The sequence below is a fragment of the Euprymna scolopes genome, chromosome 46 (assembly GCF_053919585.1).
Source record: "Euprymna scolopes isolate OS-2025 chromosome 46, ASM5391958v1, whole genome shotgun sequence".
Classification (NCBI taxonomy): domain Eukaryota; kingdom Metazoa; phylum Mollusca; class Cephalopoda; order Sepiida; family Sepiolidae; genus Euprymna; species Euprymna scolopes.
This window is the reverse complement of record NC_136527.1, coordinates 132,832,345-132,857,510: the sequence shown is the minus strand read 5'-3', so window position 1 is coordinate 132,857,510 and position 25,166 is coordinate 132,832,345. Positions and strand designations below refer to the sequence as shown.

Genomic DNA, 25,166 nt, shown 5'->3' with positions numbered 1-25,166 from the left:
ATTATTGATAGTGTTTACAGCTAGACGAGTGTTTCTTGTGAAAGTTTGGCGAGGGGGGACCATAGATTGAAGCTCAGTCGAACACTTTCCATGAAAATAACGATACATCAGAGACAAACTCGCAACATCTCTTCTGTGAGATAGAGGTTGCAAGGAGGAGAAAAGGACATCTCCTACGAGGCTACGAAGTCTATTTTGAACTCTATCAAGGAAGGCCAAGTCCTTTCTAGCAGCTCCTGCCCAGATGTGGCAACAGTATTCCATCCTTGGACGTACCTGGCTCTTATATAGATAGAGAATTGCATCAGCAGTGAGATATCTACCGGATCGATAGAAAGATCCCACCATTTTTCCAGCGGCCTTGGCAACAGATTTGATGTACGTGTTCCATTTAAGATCAGGAGTAATGGTCAAGCCAAGAAGTTTGTCAAAACTTGAGGCCTCCTGAAGACGAGAGCCATTCATTTCAATTGATGTCAGATGTGGATCAGAATGTTGATGATGTAAAGAGAGAAGCTTGGTATTTAACAATGTCGACTTACGAGAGAGGTGTGGTTGGAGATTGCGCACCTCCTGCCACAAAAACTTCATGCACAGGCACCCTTACGTAGTCTGTCTTGTGAAAGTTTAAATTAAGGCTAGTCAATCGAGGGGTTTTAAAAAAAAAAATTTTTTTTTTTCAAGTCGGTTTCTATTTAACCCATCTTGGCCAAATAGTCTGGCACACATTTTCACTTTTATATTTTATTATATATTATAATTATGTTTCAGTTTGAAGAAATATTGTATAATAAAATTGTGGTGTTCGTTCGCGCCTGACCTCCAAAGGATGCAAGTATGTCACGAAGTTTAACAAGGTTTTTCAATATAGATCCACAGAATATTGTGATGAGTGTTTCAGTGTGAGCAGGTATGGTATAATAAATTATGGGGTTTATCTATTTTATTTTTACTTTCGTCATATTTTGCTTTGGTTTTGATACCCCCGAATTCGAAGCTATCTCTTTACAACCCTTCCTTTTCATAAGCTATCATACTTTCATAAATCAGAGTCCATTTTCTGTAGGTTGTTTTTGAACCCAGTCAACGACACATACTTTTGCTTGTATATATATATATATATATATATACTCGGGGTTTTATATTCAAAAGTAATGGACTAATGAATTCAACGAGGTTGTTAGATAGTGCTCAATAAAAAGAGCTGATAATACTTGTTTATTGTTATATAAACATGTTCACATCCTGCTGCTACAAATAGCCACTTGTTTCAATCAAACAACAGATATCATCAGGCAGCGACTTGACTATTCAAAAGTTCAATGAATAATCCATTATTCATTCAATTAATCATTGAAGTTTTGAATAGTCAAGTCGCTGCCTGATGATATCTGTTGTTTGATTGAAACAAGTGGCTATTTGTAGCAGCAGGATGTGAACATGTTTATATAACAATAAACAAGTATATATATATATTTTATATTTTATTATATATTATTATATATTATAATTAAAGAGCTTATTAGATATATTATGAGGTGCCTTCAATAAGTATGAACACTTTTATTAATAGTCTAGTCTCCTTTGAAGTAATCTCCTTCGGTTGCAATGCCCTTATTGTACCGTTCAAACAACTTCTCGCCCATGGAAGTCCTCTTGTGAGCACAATCTCTTTCATCTCCTCAATCAGTCTCTAATGTTTTCCTTGAGCTTAGGGAATAACCAAAAGTCACAGGGAGCAAGGTCTGGAGAGTAGGGAGGATGAGGCATTTTTGCTTTTATATTTATAGATGATTTAAAACGGTTCAAAATTAAAGTAGTTTCGTAAATCTTGGATATTATCATCTCGGTAGCATATAAAAAGTTATAAGAATGAGCAACCAACCCAAGAACCACCCCGAAAAAAAAGCCTTTGTGGACATACAGAAAAAAATGCACACACACACACATTTTGCCTTTTAAATACATAGAAGATGAATACAAAATTTAGGAATCACAAGGAAATAATTACTTACTCCCAATATTCCTGTGCTTGACCCTTCAACCGTTTCCGTCTCTTGACAATTTTTACAGCTTCTCTCCAATTCTGGAGATATTTTGGGAACCACGATACATAAAAATGGGCGTCGGCTTTTGCATATTGCGTCTACGGAAAAGAAAAACAAAAAGTTTGTATATCACCTCTGCGGAAGGAAAACAACAGGGCTACCTGGCATTGACTGGGTGTGATGCCCTGGAGTGTGTGTGTGTGTGTTTGTGTGTGGGTGGGTTTTTTTTTTTTTTTTTAAATTAAAACAATAATAAAATAGAAAATAAAGAACAAAATAACCCTGTTTAAATGTTTTAAATTGGAAAAACAAAGATAAACATGAGTTTGTATATCACCTCTGCGGAAGGAAAACTAGCAGGGCTACCTGGCATTGCCCGGGTGTGATGTGGTGTGGGTGGGTTAAATCAAAACGATAATAAAAACAGATTTTTGCAGATAACTTTTTTTTTTTTTTTTTTAAAAACACAGGAATCATCAAGGCCCGGAGGCCACTCGAGGATAAGGGTTAATGGGTATACACTAGTCAACGTGATTATATCGTAGTAAACATAAGTAGTGGAATTTTTTTATGGACGGACTGCGGTACTTAGGGACGGGCCGCGATACTTATGGACGGGCCGCGATACTTATGGACGGGCCACGATACTTATGGACGGGCCACGATACTTAGGGACGGGCCGCGATACTTACGGACGGACCGCGATACTTACGGACGGACCGCGATACTTATAGAGGGGCCGCAATTCTTATGGACTGGCCGCGATACTTATGGACGGGCCGCGATACTTATGGACGGGCCGCGATACTTATGGACGGGCCGCGATACTTATGGACGGGCCGCGATACTTATGGACGGGTCGCGATACTTATGGACGGGCCGCGATACTTATGGACGGGCCGCGATACTTAGGGACGGGCCGCGATACTTAGGGACGGGCCGCGATACTTAGGGACGGGCCGCGATACTTAGGGACGGGCCACGATACTTAGGGACGGACCGCGATACTTAGGGACGGACCGCGATACTTAGGGACAGACCGCGATACTTACGGACGGACCGCGATACTTATAGAGGGGCCATAATTCTTATGGACTGGCCGCGATACTTATGGACGGACCGCAATACTTATGGACGGACCGCGATACTTATGGACGGATTGCGATACTTTTGGACCGATTGCGATACTTTTGGACGGATTGCAATACTTATGGACGGACTGCGATACTTATGGACGGACTACGGTACTTAGGGACGGACTATGATACTTATGAACGGACTGTGATATATTTTGATACTCTGATATACATGGATGGACCTTAATACTTATTGATGGACAACAGTTCTTATGGCCAACTGAGATACTTATAGATGGACTGCAATATACAGGGATAGACCATAATACTTATAGACGGACTGCAATATACAGGGATAGACCATAATACTTATAGACGGACTGCAATATACAGGGATAGACCATAATACTTATAGACGGACTGCAATATACAGGGTTAGACCATAATACTTATAGAGGAACTGCAATATACAGGGATAGACCATAATACTTATAGACGGACTGCAATATACAGGGATAGACCATAATACTTATAGACGGACTGCAATATACAGGGATAGACCATAATACTTATAGACGGACTGCAATATACAAGGATAGACCATAATACTTACAGACGGACTGCAATATACAGGGATAGACCATAATACTTTTAGACGGACTGCAATATACAGGGATAGACCATAATACTTTTAGACTGACTGCAATATACAGGGATAGACCATAATACTTATAGATGGACTGCAATATACAGGGATAGACCATAATACTTATAGATGGACTGCAATATACAGGGATAGACCATAATACTTATAGATGGACTGCAATATACAGGGATAGACCATAATACTTATAGATGGACTGCAATATACAGGGATAGACCATAATACTTATAGACGGACTGCAATATACAGGGATAGACCATAATACTTATAGATGGACTGCAATATACAGGGATAGACCATAATACTTTTAGACGGACTGCAATATACAGGGATAGACCATAATACTTATAGATGGACTGCAATATACAGGGATAGACCATAATACTTTTAGACGGACTGCAATATACAGGGATAGACCATAATACTTATAGACGGACTGCAATAGAAAGGAATAGACCATAATACTTATAGATGGACTCCAATATACAGGGATAGACCATAATACTTATAGATGGACTGTAATATACAGGAATAGACCATAATACTTTGAGATGGACTGCAATATACAGGGATAGACCATAATACTTATAGACGGACTGCAATAGAAAGGGATAGACCACAATACTTATAGATGGACTCCAATATACAGGGATAGACCATAATACTTATAGATGGACTGTAATATACAGGAATAGACCATAATACTTATAGATGGACTGCAATATACAGGGATAGACCATAATACTTATAGACGGACTGCAATAGAAAGGGATAGACCACAATACTTATAGACGGACTGCAATAGAAAGGGATAGACCATAATACTTATAGACGGACTGCAATACACAGGGATAGACCATAATACTTATAGACGGACTGCAATACACAGGCACAGACCATAATACTTATAGACGGACTGCAATACACAGGGACAGACCATAATACTTATAGACGGACTGCAATACACAGGGACAGACCATAATGCTTATAGACGGACTGCAATACACAGGGACAGACCATAATACTTATAGACGGACTGCAATACACAGGGACAGACCATAATACTTATAGACGGACTGCAATATACAGGGATAGACCATAATACTTTTAGACGGACTGCAATACACAGGGATAGACCATAATACTTATAGACGGACTGCAATACACAGGGATAGACCATAATACTTATAGACGGACTGCAATACACAGGGATAGACCATAATACTTTTAGACCGACTGCAATATACAGGGATAGACCATAATACTTATAGATGGACTGCAATTGAAAGGGATAGACCATAATACTTATAGACGGACTGCAATATACAAGGATAGACCATAATACTTATAGATGGACTGCAATATACAGGGATAAACCATAATACTTATAGATGGACTGCAATATACAGGGATAGACCATAATACTTATAGATGGACTGCAATATACAGGGATAGACCATAATACTTATAGATGGACTGCAATATACAGGGATAGACCATAATACTTATAGATGGACTGCAATATACAGGGATAGACCATAATACTTATAGATGGACTGCAATATACAGGGATAGACCATAATACTTATAGATGGACTGCAATATACAGGGATAGACCATAATACTTATAGATGGACTGCAATATACAGGGATAGACCATAATACTTATAGACGGACTGCAATATACAGGGATAGACCATAATACTTATAGACGGACTGCAATATACAGGGATAGACCATAATACTTATAGATGGACTGCAATATACAGGGATAGACCATAATACTTTTAGACGGACTGCAATATACAGGGATAGACCATAATACTTATAGATGGACTGCAATATACAGGGATAGACCATAATACTTTTAGACGGACTGCAATATACAGGGATAGACCATAATACTTATAGACGGACTGCAATAGAAAGGAATAGACCATAATACTTATAGATGGACTCCAATATACAGGGATAGACCATAATACTTATAGATGGACTGTAATATACAGGAATAGACCATAATACTTTGAGATGGACTGCAATATACAGGGATAGACCATAATACTTATAGACGGACTGCAATAGAAAGGGATAGACCACAATACTTATAGATGGACTCCAATATACAGGGATAGACCATAATACTTATAGATGGACTGTAATATACAGGAATAGACCATAATACTTATAGATGGACTGCAATATACAGGGATAGACCATAATACTTATAGACGGACTGCAATAGAAAGGGATAGACCACAATACTTATAGACGGACTGCAATAGAAAGGGATAGACCATAATACTTATAGACGGACTGCAATACACAGGGATAGACCATAATACTTATAGACGGACTGCAATACACAGGGACAGACCATAATACTTATAGACGGACTGCAATACACAGGGACAGACCATAATACTTATAGACGGACTGCAATACACAGGGACAGACCATAATGCTTATAGACGGACTGCAATACACAGGGACAGACCATAATACTTATAGACGGACTGCAATACACAGGGACAGACCATAATACTTATAGACGGACTGCAATATACAGGGATAGACCATAATACTTTTAGACGGACTGCAATACACAGGGATAGACCATAATACTTATAGACGGACTGCAATACACAGGGATAGACCATAATACTTATAGACGGACTGCAATACACAGGGATAGACCATAATACTTTTAGACCGACTGCAATATACAGGGATAGACCATAATACTTATAGATGGACTGCAATTGAAAGGGATAGACCATAATACTTATAGACGGACTGCAATATACAAGGATAGACCATAATACTTATAGATGGACTGCAATATACAGGGATAAACCATAATACTTATAGATGGACTGCAATATACAGGGATAGACCATAATACTTATAGAAGGACTGCAATATATAGGGATAGACCATAATACTTATAGACGGACTGCAATATATAGGGATAGACCATAATACTTATAGACGGACTGCAATATACAGGGATAGACCATAATACTTTTAGACGGACTGCAATATACAGGGATAGACCATAATACTTATAGACGGACTGCAATATACAGGGATAGACCATAATACTTATAGATGGACTGCAATATACAGGGATAGACCATAATACTTTTAGACGGACTGCAATATACAGGGATAGACCATAATACTTATAGACGGACTGCAATATACAGGGATAGACCATAATACTTATAGATGGACTGCAATATACAGGGATAGACCATAATACTTATAGATGGACTGCAATATACAGGGATAGACCATAATACTTATAGACGGACTGCAATATACAGGGATAGACCATAATACTTATAGACGGACTGCAATATACAGGGATAAACCATAATACTTATAGACGGACTGCAATATACAGGGATAGACCATAATACTTATAGACGGACTGCAATATACAGGGACAGACCATAATACTTATAGATGGACCACTGTATTCATGGTCAAATCGTGATTCTTATAGATGGGCGCAGTCCTTACAGATGGACCACGGTTCTTATAGATAGGATGCAGTTTTTATAGATGGGCTGCATTATTATGGATGGACCGTAGTACTTATGGATGAAGAGCAGTTCTTATGGACCACTGCGATACTTATAGATGGACTGCAATATACAGGGATAGACCATAATACTTATGCACGGACCACTGTATTCATGAGTGAATCGCAATACTTATGGATGGACTTGACTTAGAAAAAAAAAATAATTTACCTGCCGATGAGCTCGCCATGACACATACTGCTTCAGGTTTCTGAATGACTTCTTCAGTAATTGATGCCTAAAAAAGAAAATGGTTTCATTAGAAATGGTTTGCACGACCAACAGAAGAAAACAATGTCACCCATGTTATAATTATACAATATGATTATATAATGTAACTTTAAATGTAAGATCACTTTTTTTTTTTAAAATGGAGTTCACCACTTATCAAGGCCCAATGGCCTCTCAGGGATAAGGGTTATTGTGTGTACAGTAATCAATGGGATATTGTAGCAATAGTATTGGAGAATTGATAAGGCGTCATTACTTAAGGGGACGGTTCATCAGGAATTTGTTTGTGTTGGACTTGAAGACATCAAGGTTGAAGTCGGGAGGGAAACAAGCAAGCGGAACAGAGTTCCACAGGCGTGCAGTTCTAAGAAAGAAGCTTTGTTCGTGGAATCTACGTTTTGATTTAGGCACGGATAAGGAGTGGGGAAAATAATTGACGGTGGTTTCAGTTAGTCGGGTGTTTTTTGAAAAAGATTGGTGAGGGGGGACCAGAGAATGGAGCTCAGATGAGCACTTGCCATGGAAATAACAATAGAACAAAGACAGGCTCGCTTCTGTGGGAAAGATGTTGCAGGGAAGAGAAAAGGGCATGCCCCACTAAGCCACGAAGTCTATTTTGTACTCTGTCAAAGCAGGATAGGCTCCTGCCAAGATGTGGCAGCAGTACTCCATCTTTGGACGTACTTGGCTTTTATATAGATAGAGAATTGTGTCATTAGTGAGATATCTTCTGGAGTAGTAGAAGGATCCCACCATTTTTCCAGCGACCTTGGCCACAGACTTGATGTATGTGTCCCATTTAAGATCAGGAGTAAAGGTCAAATCCAGAAGCTTGTCAAAACATGGGGCCTCCCCGTAGACGAGAGCCATCCATTTCAATTGATGCCAGATGGGGATCAGAGCGTTTATGATGTAGAGATAGGTGCTTGGTCTTAGATGCATTAAAGGTAACCAGCCATTTCTTTCCCCACTGTATCACGCGTTCAAGATCAGAGGAGAGAGAATCAGAGAGAACATCATCATTTACGGCCTTTGAGGTGTTGCCATAGATAGTCATGTCATCAGCATAGATCTCGACGAAAGATTTTAGTATGTATTTTGGAAGATCATTGATGTAGATCAGGAAGAGAGTTGGGCCCAGTATGGACCCCTGAGGGACTCCAGCATTAATACTGTGGGCCTCTGATTTCTGTCCATCAACCACTACTCTTATGAGCCTACCAGAGAGAAATGATTTAATGATAGAGAAAACATTTCCAGTTATACCGTAGCTGAAAATCTTGTGCAGTAGGCCTTTATGCCAAACCTTATCGAAGGCCTTTGATATGTCAAGAGCAATTGCCCTAGAAATGAAGCCTTTGTCGAGAGATTCGCTAATCCTATGATCCCTTAGCTCAATGAAAAATAAGATAAGGGGATGTCAGTTTAAATGTAAGATCCCTTAGCACAATGAAAAAAAAAGGTAGGGGGATGTCAATTTAAATGTAAGGTCCCTTAGCACAATGAAAAAAAAAGGTAGGGCGATGTCACTTTAAATGTACGATCCCTTAGCACAATGAAAAATAAGATAGGAGGATATCACTTTAAATGTAAGATCCCTTAGCTCAATGAAAAATGAAATGAGAGTATGTCACTTTAAATGTAAGATCCCTTAGCTCAATGAAAAATAAGATACAGGTTGTCACTTAGCACATAAAATAATCTCTGAAAAAAAAAATCCTTTTAATTAGTGGCTGGAAAACATTAACATTAAAAGATGTGTGTACGTCTTGATAATATTAATTGAGATACTTAGTTGGCCTTTTGGCCAGGAACAAAGTGCAGTATCTGTTTTTTTTTTTTTTTTTAGCTAGCAGTGCAGCTCAGCTTTGCTCGAGCTTGATGTACTGTTAATAACCTTATATGCATATATATCTATATATTTATAAAAGTGAAAATGTGTGTGTGTACATTTCCCTACCAAATAACTCTGCCAATTTTTAGTCTACAGACTCGAGATTTGACATAATGAAAATTTGCAAAAGATAGGTTCCGAAACAGCTGAGCCCATGAGAAAGGAACTCACACACTGCTTCCCACCTGACTACAACCTGGATGTCTTCAAGTCCAACGTTAACAAATTCCTAATGAACCGCCACCTTAAGTAAACACTTCATCAAATCTCCACACTAACGCACTGTACTTACAATAACCCTTATCCCTGAGTGGCTTCCGGGCCTTGATAAGTGGTGACCACCGTGTAAAAAATGTAAAAAAATAATAATAATAATATATCATACTAGCAAAAGTACCCGTCGTTGACTGGGTTCAAAAACAGCCTACAGAAAATGGACTCTGATTTATGAAAGTATGATAGGTTATGAAAAGGAAGGGTTGTAAAGAGATAGCTTCGAATTTGGGGGTATCAAAACCAAAGCAAAATATGATGAAAATAAAAATAAAATAGATAAACCCCATAATTTATTATACCATACCTGTTCCCACTGAAACACTTATCACAATATTCTGTGGATCTATATTAAAAAACTTTGTAAAAATAAAATAGTTCACATTGAAGAATAACAGGGGGGACCATAGATTGAAGCTCAGTCGAACACTTTCCATGAAAATAACGATACATCAGAGACAAACTGGCAACATCTCTTCTGTGAGATAGAGGTTGCAAGGAAGAGAAAAGGACATCTCCTACGAGGCTACGAAGTCTATTTTGAACTCTATCAAGGCAGGAAAAGTCCTTTCTAGCAGCTCCTTTAAAACCTTTTAACCTTTTAAACTAACTATTCTTTTGATGAAATAAAATTACAGAAATTACAGAAGTTAAAAGTCAAAGAATTTTGCCCTTAACTCTGATCAGCTGGCACTTTTTCGTACCCAATTTCCCACAAGTGATGCAAAAGTTTTTGTGCGGATCGAACAGTCTGTAACTGTACATGCATATTTTGAGTTAAGTTTAATAGCTTCACATGGAACAAAAAGGTAGAGTATTTGAGGTAAGCATTTATTTCATCTGCTGGTGTTGATTGAAGAATAACAGGTAACATTTGTCTGAAATCTCCTGCAAGCAATATTACTGCATTCCCAAATGGTCTACCATTGCCACGCAAATCTTGCAAGGATCGACCAAGAGCCTCAATTGATTTTTTGCGTACCATTGTGCATTCATCCTAAACAATAAGTTTGCATTTCTGCAATATTTTTTCCCATATTGGATGTTTTGGAGATGTCGAACATGAGATTTTTTAAAAATTGAATGTTTTAAAGTAGAATAAATAATTCTTCTACTTGGCAGCAAGGTCGCAGGTATTCCTCATGCAGCAAGGGCTAAGGCTATGTCATTTTGTTACCAAATGGCTGCCAAAATCAATTTAATTAGGAAGGTTTTACCAGTTACTTCTGGTGCTGTTCAAGGTAGCAGTAATTTCCAAATAACTTCTATTCTCACAGTCAGTAAATTAGGTGACTAAAATAGGATTTATCCATGTTTTGACAATGCCTTATTCACTGTAATAAATATAGGAGACTAAAATAGGATGAGGGATTAGAGATAGAGAGGAAGATATATAGATAGAAAAGAGAAAGTGAGAGGAAAATAGAGAAAGAGAAGGAGATAGAGAGATAAAGGGATTGATAGATAAACAGAAAGAGGGGGAGAGTTAGAAACAGAGAGGGATGAGACAGAGGAAAGGGGAGAGATAGAGGGAGTTAGAGAGAGAAAGAGGCTCAAAGAGAGATGGAGAGGGTGATATAGAGAGAAAGATAGATTGAGAGAGGGAAAGGGAAAGATGGATAGAGAGAGATATTAAGAGAGGAAGAGAGAGGGGGAGAGAAACAGAAGGTGAACTACACTTCACCGTTTGTTTCCTCGTTCAGTAGAGAAGAAATCTTTCGAGACTGAGGCAATTTTAATGTTTTGTTATTATCCAGAGTACCCCTTTTTTGGGGGGTGGGGAGGGGGCTAGATTTTCATCACATTAGAAACCGACCGGGTTATCTGTACTTTCACTTAACAAATTTATAAAAGAAAAAGATATTGTAAAATTTGAATTTAACATGAAAATACTATTTTAAAAAATAGCACGGTAACATAAGTGCATAAGTGCCACTTTAGGTACTCCTTGGGCATCGAGTTCCATGGCGACCAGTATAATTATTTAATGGTCACTCCCTGCCCCCCCCCAGTCAAGGCTAATGCATGTGCACGTAAATTTTTTTTTATTTACTGACGTTGGCTTAGTAACTAAATGAGTTATTGATAATTTCGTAACCCTTAAACGCATGCCGGAAGATTTAAATTGGTTCATTATTATTGTAATGAAAAAAAAAGTTTCATTCAACACAAAACCAAAAACACATATTAATGATAAATGATTTATTATTCTATTCATTAAAATTTACTAATTTTTAAATAAAAAAAGTAAAAAAAATAAATTAATAAAAAAATAGTTGCTTATGTGCGCATAAAAAACTTGTTTTTTTTTTTTTAGATTAGGTCCACCTTATAATCACCCCCAACCTCCTCATCTAAGAACAGCTTCTGGAATACCCACCACTTTTGGAAGGGGCTATTTGCAAAATTTAACTGATATTTGTTGTCAGCATACCCACCCGAAAATACTATTAAAAAAAAAAAGGAGGGGTCAGTGCCCGTGGCAGAGAAGTAGATTGATTTATCAATAAAAGTTGCGGAGAAGTGAATTTATTTATCAATAAAAGTGGTCATTTAAAAAAGAAAATGGTGGAGGTGGACCTAAATGTAAATATTTACCCAAAAAATTATCCCAAACTTTATTACAAAAACGTTTTGTTTTTGCACTATTCAACAATTTGTTCATCCGTGCATGTAAATTAAAAATATCTGTAAAACTGAGAAGTTATCAGTAAATGATTTAGTCTTTTTTTTTAATTAATTTATTTATTTATTTTACATTAGGTCCACCTCCACAAATGTTAAGAACGGCTTTCAGAATAAACACCCTCAACCTCTCCATGTTAACAACGGATTTCGGAATAAACACCATTGGGGGGGGGTATTTACAAAATTTAACTGATAAAAGTCGTTATTTAAAAAGAAATTTAAAATCAAATGTTTGTAAAAGTGAGAAATTATTAATAAATGTTTAGTAACATTTTTCGGTGCTAATGCAGAGAGTGATCCGCGCTATTTTTTAAATCGTATTTCCACGTTTAATTAAAGTTTTAGGATATGTTTTTTTATTTAATTGCAAGCTTAAAGTACAGAATAGGTACAAAACACCCTCCCCTCCCCATGTAAAGAATAGCTTTTTAAATAATGTTATTATTCGAGCATGGATCACTCTCTACACGAGTACCCATTTTTCTTTTAATATTCATAAAAAGTAAAACTTTTTTTCAAAATAAATAAATAAATGTTTGTAAATGTGACAAATAATCATGTAGTTACGGCAACGTCAGTAAATAAAAGATGTTACGTGTGGGGTGGGGGACTAAGGGAGCGACTATTATTTTTTTTTCTGCTGGTCGCCATAGACCTCAACGCCCAAGGAGTACCAAAATGTAATTCTTTTTTTGCCAAATAAATAAATTTCAAGCAATTTTTGCAATAAATAATAGATAGCAACTTCGTTAATTTTACGACTCGCCCCGGCATATTATAAACTTCCCCATGTTAAAACGGCTTTCGGAATGAACCCCCCCCCCAACCTCCCCATGTTAAAACGGCTTTCGGAATGAACACCCCCAACCTCCCCATATTAAGAACGGCTTTCGAGGTTTATGGAAGGGCATGTTTTTTTTTTTAACATGGGGATGTTAGAGTGTCTATAATATGTTGAGGCTATTTTTTAAATCGTGTTTTTTTTTAATCAATTGCAAGGTTAAAGTACAGAATAGGTACAAAACACCCTCCCCTCCCCATGTTAAGAATGGCTTTTTAAATAATAACGTTATTATTTCAGCATGGATCACTCTCTGCATGAGTACCCATTTTTCTTTTAATATGCATAAAAAGTAAAACTTTTTTTCAAAATAAATAAATAAATGTTTGTAAATGTGACAGATAATCGTTTAGTTACGGCAACGTCAGTAAATAAAATATGTTACGCGCGGGGTGAGGTGGGAGACTAAGGGAGCGACTATCATTTTTTTCTACTGGTCGCCATGGAACTCAACGCCCAAGGAGTACCAAAATTTAATTTTTTTGTCAAATAAATAAATTTCAAGCAATTTTTGCAATAAATAATAGATAGCAACTTCGTTAAATTTACGACTCGCCCCAGCATATTATAAACACCCTAACTTCCCCATGTTAAGAACGGCTTTCGGGCGTTTTTTTGTTGTTTTTTTTAACATGGGGGGGTTAGGGTGTTTATAATACGTTGAGGCATGTCGTAAAAATGAAAAAGTTTAGAAAAAGTTAAAACAAACTTTTTTATGTAAACAATGCCGTGAAAATAAACTAAACAATTAAAACGTAATGTTTCATGAGTGAAAAGCCTCAACATATAAGGAATTTAAAATTAAAAAATTTGTAAGTACATAAATGAATTCAAATATTTAAAATATGGGATTTTTTTTTGTGCTAATGCAGAGAGTGATCCGCGCTATTTTTTAAAATCGTATTTCCACGTTTAATTAAAATTTTATGATATGTTTTTATTCAATTGTAAGGTTAAAGTACAGAATAGGTACAAAACACCCTCCCTCCCCCATGTTCAGAATGTTTTTTTTTAAAAATAATAACGTTATCATTTCAACACGGATCACTCTCTGCATGATAAGTTTTTTTTTTTTTACTTAGCTTGTAATTCGAGAGTAGTTGAAACGGAAATAAAACCGGGCAAGTCTCGCAGAAACGACTTCGAAAAATATATTTAATTAATATTTTTATAATTCGCAATGTAAAATTATTTTAATAACATGCAAACATTCATTGACTGTACAGATAGATTTTCTGAAAATTTCAATTAAATTGGTAATGTAGAAATATGGTTGTATAAACTTTGAACGAACCAAGAATTACATTTTTATATATATATATATATATACTAGCAAAAGTACCCATTGTTGACTGGGTTCAAAAACAGCCTACAGAAAATGGACTCTGATTTATGAAAGTATGATAGGTTATGAAAAGGAAGGGTTGTAAAGAGATAGCTTCGAATTTGGGGGTATCAAAAACAAAGCAAAATATGATGAAAGTAAAAATAAAATAGATAAACCCTATAATTTATTATACCATACCTGTTCACACTGAAATACTTATCACAATATTCTGTGAATCTATATTAAAAAAACTTGTTAAACTTTGTGACATATTTCGATTCTATGGAGGTCAGGCGCGAACAAACACCCCATAATTTTATTATACCATATTTCTTCAAACTGAAACATAATTACCAAAGTATACTTACGCAGATAGATATGAAAAGTCTTTATTAAAGTTTGTGCCCATTTCCATTCTATGGAGGTCAGGCGTGATCGCAGACCCCACAATTTTATTATACCATCCCTATTTAAGTTAAAACATACTTATCAAAGTATTCTTATGTACATCTATATCAAAAACACTTGTAAACGTTTTTATTTTTTTATTTTTTATTTCCATACTTTGTGGACCAGGCGTGAACACAAACCCCACAATTTTAATGAACTAAAATTCCAACAAAAACCTAACAGCCAGCCATGGTTCTCCCCCGAATGTGCTGCTGCTATCGCGCACAGAAATCACTTTTTCCATAATTACCAACGTAATAGATGCACTGAGACTAAAGCTGCTTTCAGGACTGCCAGCAACCACTGTAAAAGAGTAATAAAAAATGCAAGAGAGCTATATGCCCAGTCTGTTAAATCCAAGGTAGCTGATCAACGGCTTGGTTCCCACAAGTTTTGGCAAATAACAAATAGGATCCTGAACAGAAGTGTGCGTTCTATCCCAACCATTATCAATGGACCAGAGGTTATCTCGTCAGCGTCAGACAAGGCCAAACTATTTGCAAAGAACTTTGCAGCTAATTCTACCCTATGCGACGAAGGCCATCAACTCCCCATATTTCCTCCTATAACACAGAACAAGCTAGGTAATATACAAATATCCGTGCATGAGGTCGCCAAGCTAATAAAAAACCTAGATTCCAGTAAAGCAACTGGCCCTGATGGCATCCCAATTATAGTGTTAAAAAAGCTTCAACCAGAACTTGCTCCCATACTTACGAAACTATTTAAGCGCTGCCTTAAGGAGAAGTGCTTTCCGACCCCCTGGAAGACCTCATCAGTTTGCCCTGTATTTAAGAATTCAGGCGATAAGTCATCTCCCTCTCAATACAGACCAATAAGTCTTCTCTGTGTTATGAGTAAGTTACTGGAATCAATATTAAATAGAGAAATAGTCAACCACCTCAGCAGAAACAACCTTCTTAGTGACACACAATATGGTTTCCGCTCTGCAAGATCTACCGCAGATGTGCTGACGGTTATATCCCACAGGATTAGTGAATCTCTTGACAAAGGCTTCCTTTCTAGGGCAATTGCTCTTGACATATCAAAGGCCTTTGACAAAGTATGGCATAAGGGTCTACTTCACAAGATTTCCAGCTACGGTATAACTGGAAATGTTTTCTCAATCATTAAATCATTTCTCTCCGATAGGCTCATAAGAGTAGTGGTAGATGGACAAAAATCGGAGGCCTGCAATATAAATGCTGGAGTCCCTCAGGGGTCAATCCTCGGCCCAACTCTCTTCCTGATCTACATCAATGACCTCCCTAAACACATACTTAAATCATTCGTTGACATCTATGCTGATGACACGACCATCTACGGCAACACATCAAAGGCTGTAAATGACGAAGTTCTCTCGGATTCTCTCTCCTCTGATCTCGAGCGCGTGGTTCAGTGGGGGAAGATGTGGCTAGTTACCTTTAATGCATCTAAAACCAAACTCCTATCCTTACATCATCAACGCTCTGATCCCCAGCTGGCATCAATTGTGATGGATGGCTCTCGTCTGGGTGAGGCCCCGTGTTTTGACAAGCTTTTGGGTTTGACCTTTACTCCTGATCTGAAATGGAACACGTACATCAAGTCTGTTGCCAAGGTCGCAGGAAAGATGGTGGGATCCTTCTACCGCTCCAGAAGATATCTCACTACTGATGCAATTCTCTATCTATATAAAAGCCAAGTACGGCCAAGGATGGAATACTGTTGCCATATCTGGGCAGGAGCTGCCAAAAACAGCCTATCATGCCTTGACAGAGTACAAAATAGACTTCGTGGTTTAGTGGGGGATGCCCTTTTCTCTACCCTGCAACCTCTCTCCCACAGAAGAGACGTTGCGAGCCTATCCTTGTTTTATCGTTATTTTCATGGCAGATGCTCGTCTGAACTCCAATCCCTGGTCCCCCCTCGCCAAACTTTCACGAAAAACACCCGTCTAGCTGAATCCACTGTGAAAAATTTCCCCCACTCTATATCTGTGCCTAAATCAAAACGCGGATTTCATGAGCAAAGCTTCTTTCTTAGAACTGCACGCCTGTGGAACTCTGTTCCGTCTGCCTGCTTCCCTCCGGACTACAACTTGGATGTCTTCAAGTCTAATGTTAACAAATTCCTAATGAACCACCCCCCTAATTAAACACTTTATAAAATCTCCTCACTAACGTGATGTACTTGCAATAACCCTTATCCCTGAGTGGCTTCCGGGCCTTGATAAGTGGTGATCACTGTGTAAAAAAAAAACAAAAAAAAACTACCGTTCTACCAGATCAAACATACCCATTCCTGTGTCTCGATACATCTTCCATCATTATATGTAATCAGTTTTCTAAAATAGTCAACCATATAGGAGCCTATTTGTGACCAGACACACACACACACACAGACATTCAGCTTTATATATATTACTAGCGGGGGGGGGGGGGTTACCTGGCGATGCCCGGGTGTCTTGAGGTAAAATGTTTTGGTAGGTGAGTGTATGAGGATCGAACCCGTACCCCTGAATTGGAAATTAATGTGTGAAAAAAAAGTGCAACGTTACCCATTGAGCCACGGCAACATACAACGTTAAGCAGGTTATTTAACTATAAAAACAGGCGTGCACAATAAAAGTTAACTCTGCTGCTTCCATTTGACCTAATTAAGAAGGTCAAATAGAAGTCACGCAGCGTTTGGGTTTGTTTACCCAAATTTAACTGTTTCTTACCCCAACAGATGTTGGGGAGGGGGGAACCAGCTCCCAATTGTCCAGAACTGTCTGATCAAAGCTGATTGCTTCTGGACGTTTTTCCCAGCGCAATGCCGAGAAGACGTCGTTTGAGTTTATTTTCACATATACTAAAAAGCCCAATCAACACGTGAGAAGCCAAAATAGCAATAATTTTGTAAAAGTCGACGTAAATAAATCTAGATGCGATGCGCTTTCCCAAATCGTACATATTATTATTTGGGACCCATATAAACAGTTGTAAGCTATCGTAACGACCTCGGAACCGTGTACGAGAAAAGCCTTTTGAAGACATTCACGAAATGATCACACACATTTTGCCTTTTATATATATAGAAGATAGATAAGCGAGATAAGACACAGATTAAAGACCAAGTGAGATATCCTGTTAGATGTTGCATTAAGGTAATACTTTCAGGGTGATCCTAGCCCAAAAGGTAAAGCTCAATATTTAAATATAGAGCAATATATAAGTTTCACTCCCATCAAAAAGATCACAGAATATATACTTCCCATTTGAACCCAACTATCAGGAGGTCAGCATAATAACCGATGCCTAACACCTAGTAGTTTCTTCCCGATGTTGCATCTCTCTGCCTGTTCAAGCAGCTTACTCCCACCCCATCACAGTAGAGATCCCTAGATGCAAGAGAGCCCTCTACTCCAGTAGTTTCTTCCCGAGAACAGCTAGACTTTGGAATTCCCTTCAGAGTCCCTGCTTCCCCGACTGTACTGACATGCAGAAGTTCAAGTGCAACGTGAACTGACATCTTGCTGCCCAACTCCCTACACAGTACCCCTGATGCCTATGTCCCTGATAGTAGCCCCCTACAACAAAGTGGCAATGTGCCTTGTTTGGGGTTAAAAATTTTTTTTTTTTTTTTTTTTTACACAGTGATCACCACTTATCAAGGCCTGGAAGCCACTCAGGGATAAGGGTTATTGCAAGTACATTACGTTAGTGCGGAGATTTGATGAAGTGTTTACTTAAGGGGGCAGTTCATTAGGAATTTGTTAACGTTGGACTTGAACACATCCAAGTTGTAGTCCGGTGGGAAGCAGGCAGACGGAACAGAGTTCCACAGGCGTGCAGTTCTAAGAAAGAAGCTTTGTTCATGGAATCCGCGTTTTGATTTAGGCACAGATAAAGAGCGTAATAAAAAAATTTTTTTTTAAATACTGGACTGCCCAGGTTGTATGAAACTTTCCCCCTCCCCCTCCTCTCTACCCTATTTCTTCCTTTCTCCTCTAAATGGCTGTAAGTAAACAGAAAATTAGAAGCAAATCCTCTAATGCATCGGATGGAAAAGCATCTTTCCGGGCATTCATCAATCCAAGGCCTGCAAATTATCGAAGACTCCTGCACCCGAGATATGCATATACGATTCAACGTACAAATTTCATCACCGATGGAAATATATGCTATGAAATGGAACGTTGATTCAATTTCTGATAAACAGTCTCCACACCCGCAAGGTTGGTTGGTTGTTTTTGTTTTACGGCATATCAACCCTTTTCTGGTTATTTAATGCCGAATCTGAAGATTTTGAAGAAAACATTTTTTTAATAGAATATATTTGTTGTTTTCAAGTCGGTCTTTATTTAACCCATAGTTGGGACCCTAACAGGTACTACCACTCCGGGTCAGAGTGGACCTGGGAGCAATGGCAATTAAAGGGTGGCTCCACACTCCCCAAAGCCCACAAGCTGGGGCCTCACCACTGGATATAGTTTAAGGTCATATCCAGGACCCCCATTGAGGGACTTTTACCCTCTGCAGCGGGGCAGTCGGCGTATTCTAATGCCCCACCGACAGGGCCGACACCTGCAAGGATTTGGGATCTCGTCTACCAACGCATCTTTAAATCGCCGACGAAGACGACCACTTCGTATACCCTTCAGAATAACAGTATGGAACAACCAAAACGTCGTGATATATCAGATTGCTGGCTTCTCCCCTGGATCACTATTCCTCCGACCTGGTAATAATACCCCGCAAAATATCGAATTCATTCCGATAATGGACCGCCCAGGTTGTATGAAATTCCTTTTTCTATATATATTATTCACCGTTCAAATAAAATTTTCAAAATTTGTGCTGAAAAGCAAAATACGTGTTTATTCACAGCTGAACTTTTTTCTAACCGCATTTTCATTTCCTCTGATGATATGGGCCATTATTGAAAATCCATGGATTAAGGAAATTAACGAAACTCCCCTCTATATATTCCTTGTGTCAAACAATAAATTCTTAACTCGAATATATGTGTCTATATTTTGATTTTCAGAATTTAACCACTAAACTTATATATATACTAGCATGGGTGCCCGGCGTTGCCCGGGTATTTGGAGATGTATGTTGAGCAAAAAAAGTGGTCAATTTTTTTAACTTTTAACTTAAAATTGTCGGAGGAGTTTGGTAGAGTTCTCAAAGGTCAAATCGTTGAACTTTGTCCCCTTAATCGCCAAATTTCTGTCCGAAAATCGATCACATCGATTTTCCCGATTCTCAATAACCTGTATATCAAATTTCGAGTCTGTAGACTTAAAATTGACAGAGTTATTGCATAGGGAAATATACACACACAGACACACACAAACAGACACTTTCACTTTTATAGATATATATATATATATATATATATATATATATATATATTAGTGATGGGACGATTCCAATATTTTTCCCTTATATATTTAAAAAAATTGAGTTTACAATGATTTTTGTTAGTCTGGCACAACTATAAAGTTCAAAATACGATATATACTGGACTGCCCAGGTTGTATAAAATTCCTTTTCCTATAATTATTTTCATATAATTATTATTCATTACCCAAAAAACTATTTTCAATATTTGTGCTGAAAAGCAAAATATGTGTCTATTCACAGCTGAACATTTTGCTAACCGCATTTCATTTCCTTTGATGATATGAGCCAGTATTGATTTTCAGAATTTAATTTAACCACTAAACTTATATATAAAAAGTGAAAATGTCTGTGCGTCTGTACATTTCCCTACCAAATAACTGTCAATTTTCGGTCTACAGACTCGAGATTTGACATAAGGGGTATTAAGATTTGGGAAAATCATTCTAATTGGTTTTCGGCCAGAAATTTTGATGTTAAGGGGTCAAAGTTCAACAATTTAACCTTTGAAAACTCTACCAAACTCCTCCGCCAATTTTGGAACTAAACACTTGAAATTTTAGACATAGGTTACTAAGATTACTCGGACATGGATCTAACTTTATAATTTGATTTGAGCCCAAAACAATAAATGCTAAGGGTCATAATTGGGGTCAAAGTTTTTTAAAAAATTGACTTCTGCGGTCTCCTCCAAATTACTCAGCCAATTTTTGGTCTAAATATTTGAAATTTTACATAAAGTGTATTCAGACATGGGGCAAGCTTTTTAATTGTTTTTAATCGTTTTTTTTTCTGAAAATGTGGCTGCCAAAGGGTCAAAGTTCAAAAGATTTTACCTTTGCTGTCTCTAGTTTCGCCCATGTATGGAGTACTGTTGTCACATCTGGGCTGGTGCATCTGCTGCTTGTCTCTCGCTCCTGGACAGGGTTAAAAAAAGTCGCCAACCTGATAGGTCCTGAACTGTCATCTAAGCTTCAGCCTCTGTCCCATCGACGAAATGTTGCATTCCTCTGCCTGTTCTACAAGTATTTTAATGGTGAATGCTCTGACGAACTACAAGCACTTGTGCCTCCCCGACGTAACTATCCCCGACAAACCCGACTAGCAACTAAGTCCCACCCCTTTACAGTAGAGATCCCTAGGTGTAAGAAAGCCTTTTACTCCAATAGTTTCTTCCCCACAACTGCAAGTCTTTGGAACTCCCTTCTGGGATTCTGCTTTCCTAACTGTACTGATATGCAGAAGTTCAAGTGTAATGTGAACAAATATCTTTCTACTCATTCCCCTTCATAGAGAGAGAGAGAGAGAAGGGGGGGGGAAGAGAGTAGAGATACGAAGAGGAAGAGAGACGAAGATAACGGCTACAACACATTGATTCTGATAGGTCTTGAACTGTCATCTAAGCTTCAGACTCTGTTGCATCCCTCTGCCTGTTCAACAAGTATTTTAATGGTGAATGCTCATACGAACTAAAAGCCCTTGTACCTCCTTGGCATAAGGAGACTGTTTCAAAAAACTATATCGCCAACCTGAACTGTCATCTAAGCTTCAGCCTCTGTCCCATCGACGAAATGTTGCATTCCTCTGCCTGTTCTACAAGTATTTTAATGGTGAATGCTCCAACGAACTGCAAGCACTTGTACCTCCCCGATGTAACTATCCCCGACAAACCCGACTAGCAACTAAGTCCCACCCCTTTACAGTAGAGATCCCTAGGTGTAAGAAAGCCTTTTACTCCAATAGTTTCTTCCCCAAAACTGCAAGTCTTTGGAACTCCCTTCCGGGATTCTGCTTTCCTAACTGTACTGATATGCAGAAGTTCAAGTGTAATGCGAACAAATATCTTTCTACTCATCCCCCTTCATAAAGAGAGAGTGGAGTGAAAGAGAGTAGAGATACAAAGAGGAAGAGAGACGAAGATAACGGCTACAACACATTGATTCTTTCTGGAGAAGAGAAATTAAACAAGAGATCGGATGGAGAGAGAGAGAGAGAAACAAGAATGCTCATACGAACTAAAAGCCCTTGTACCTCCTTGGCATAAGGAGACTGTTTCAAAAAACTATACGACAGACTTATTGTGCAAGACTTATTGTCTATCTCAATAAAAAACATGGTTTCCGAAACGATCGTACAATTTATTGATATTGTTTGTTCTTCCTTATGAAACAGATTTTTTGAGTTCAATTTTTAATTATAGATTATCAATCAACTTACTCAATATTAAAATAGCTCTAGGATATATATGCCTATCGATCGGGCTTATTATATATCTATATTACAACGAGCACAGTTTTCTTTTATTTATTCATGAATTTACTAATACATTAAAATATACTCTGCTCTTTATATATACAAAGTCCTGGTCAAAATCATAAGACCACTTAAGAAAGTAATATTATCGAATTTTTAAGCAAACAAATGGTTGAAACCATTGCCAAAAATTTATATATATATATATATATATATATATACATATATATATATATATATAAAATATAACACGGAAATTACATAATTGTCGATGCAATAATTTATTTCAACCTTATGGTATTTTCAAGCATCTAAAGTAGACAATTACATTTTTGATACTGAAATAAAGAAAGACAAAGAATCAGAACGTGCATATTTAGGTGTGTATGTGTGTGCGTGTGTGTGTGTGTATGTGCGTGTGTGTGTGTCTGTTGTTACGTCGGGTTACCGGACAGTCGTTTAAGTGTCATAATGTTCTTGTTGTTTTTTAAAAAAAATCCCTCCCATACTAACTTAATTCCCACCCTCTCTATAAAATGTATTAAGTGGATTGCTACTACCACCCCCTCTGGTTTTTGACGGTCGGGGCTCGATTCTTTTTCTTTCTTTATTTCAGTATCAAAAATGTAATTGTCTAGTTTAGATGCTTGAAAATACCATAAGGTTGAAATAAATTATTGCATCGACAATTGTGTAATTTCCGTGTTATATTTTTATGTTATTGCTCTGTTTACCACATTGAGCTCTCATACCCGGATTTCCTCCTGGAATTATTCCATTATAACACTATATATACATATATATATATATATATATACTACCCGTGACCCGTTGGGTCAGTATGTTATATTAGCTATGGAATTCATGTATGACCATGACACTTGTGACGTAAAGAAAATAATTTTTTGTGACATAACAGAAAAAACAAACACTTTCAGCCATTTAATTATAAGGGGTTTGTCATACTTATATGTGAATGTGCATTAAACAATACCATAATACTTAAAGTTAAATTCAAATTTTGATATTTCTTTTAATTTAAATGCGAAAAAGAATAACAATTGGGATGCTGAGAATTTATACGCGAAAAAAAAAAAAACAATTAAATGAAATTGTTACTTGAAAGTACAGAATAGTTAAATAACAGAAACATTTCTATGAAAATATATTAAAATGAAAAAAAGAATATAGATAGATTTCTGAGTCGTTCTGTTTATTATAATTTATTATTTTTTAAAATAAAAATTACAGTTACTGAATTATAAGTGGTTGGCCATACTTATAGGTAAATGTGCACTGAACAGATACCATAATACTTATTATAGTTAAATTCAAATTTTGATATTTCAGCTATTTTCTTTTTTTTTTACATCGTTCATTTCTGTATTACGTTTAAGTTATTTTAAACTCCACTCTTCCCATGTTAAATAATAATTTTGAAATAATAACGTAAACATTTCAGTGCGCAGGTCAAAATCTGCAAAAGAAGCAATTTGTGTTTATTTGTTTACGTTGTTATGGGTTGATGTTTATGCGCGCGCATACACAACCGGATATCGTAAACCGGAAAGTGGGTTACATACATCGTTACAAGGTCATTTGAGTTTTATAATTATATAGATATATTAAAAGAAAAAAAAATTAATTTGTCCCAATTAACCGGATGTTGTAAACCGGAAAGTGGGTTAAAATATTTTTTTGGCATAAAGGAAACATTTCTATGAAAATATATTAAAATGAAAAAAGAATATAGATAGATTTCGATGAGTCGTTCTGTAAAAAAAAAAACTGACAGCCATTAAATTATAAGTGGTTTGCCACACTTATATGTAAATGTGCATTAAATAAATACCATAATACTTAAAGTTAAATTCAAATTTTGATATATCTTTTAATTTAAATACGAAAAAGAATAACAATTGGGATGCTGAAAATTTATATAAAATGATAAGACTACTGATAATTTATCTAACAAAAGGCAATTATAAATTACTAATTACGGTATTTAGTATGTGAGTGAGTGTATTTGTTTAACGGCATTTCAACCTCTAAGAGTCATTTAATGCCAAAAAAGTTTTGTTGGTATAATAGATTTTCAGTTTCTTGTAAAAAATTTTTTAAGTTTCTTGAAAAAGTTTATCTTTTGAAGCAAGATGTTTTAGGTTTTCCGAAAAATTGTTTTAGTTGTAAGAGATTTGTTTTTCTAAACTGAATTTTACTTGTTTACTTTATAGGAGTTTGAATACATTTGTTTCTTTTAAATAGTTTATGATTTGTTGGGGTTCCGCTTCTTGGAACACTTTTCTAATGTTTGTTGTTTTAAAATATTTCTTCCGAGTGTGTTTGTGTTTTCTACATTCTGTCAGTAGATGTTTAATTGTTAGTTGTTGGTTGCAGAGTGTGCAATTTGGTGTTTCCTCCGCTTTGATTAGGTAGGAATGAGTTAATTTTGTATGTCC

The 25,166-nt window shown here is 36.9% G+C and overlaps 1 protein-coding gene across 1 annotated transcript in view; it reads right to left on the bottom strand.

The window, feature by feature from the left end:
• Positions 1 to 25,166, bottom strand: part of LOC145271169 (protein SFI1 homolog) — a 324,462-nt gene that overhangs the window by 144,303 nt on the left and 154,993 nt on the right. The window contains exons 13-14 of the mRNA XM_080126698.1: positions 7,550 to 7,616; positions 2,016 to 2,146 (exon numbers count right to left, since the gene is read on the bottom strand). Coding sequence (XP_079982824.1) covers positions 2,016 to 2,146; positions 7,550 to 7,616 — 198 coding nt within the window. The remainder of the gene's footprint in view (positions 1 to 2,015; positions 2,147 to 7,549; positions 7,617 to 25,166) is intronic.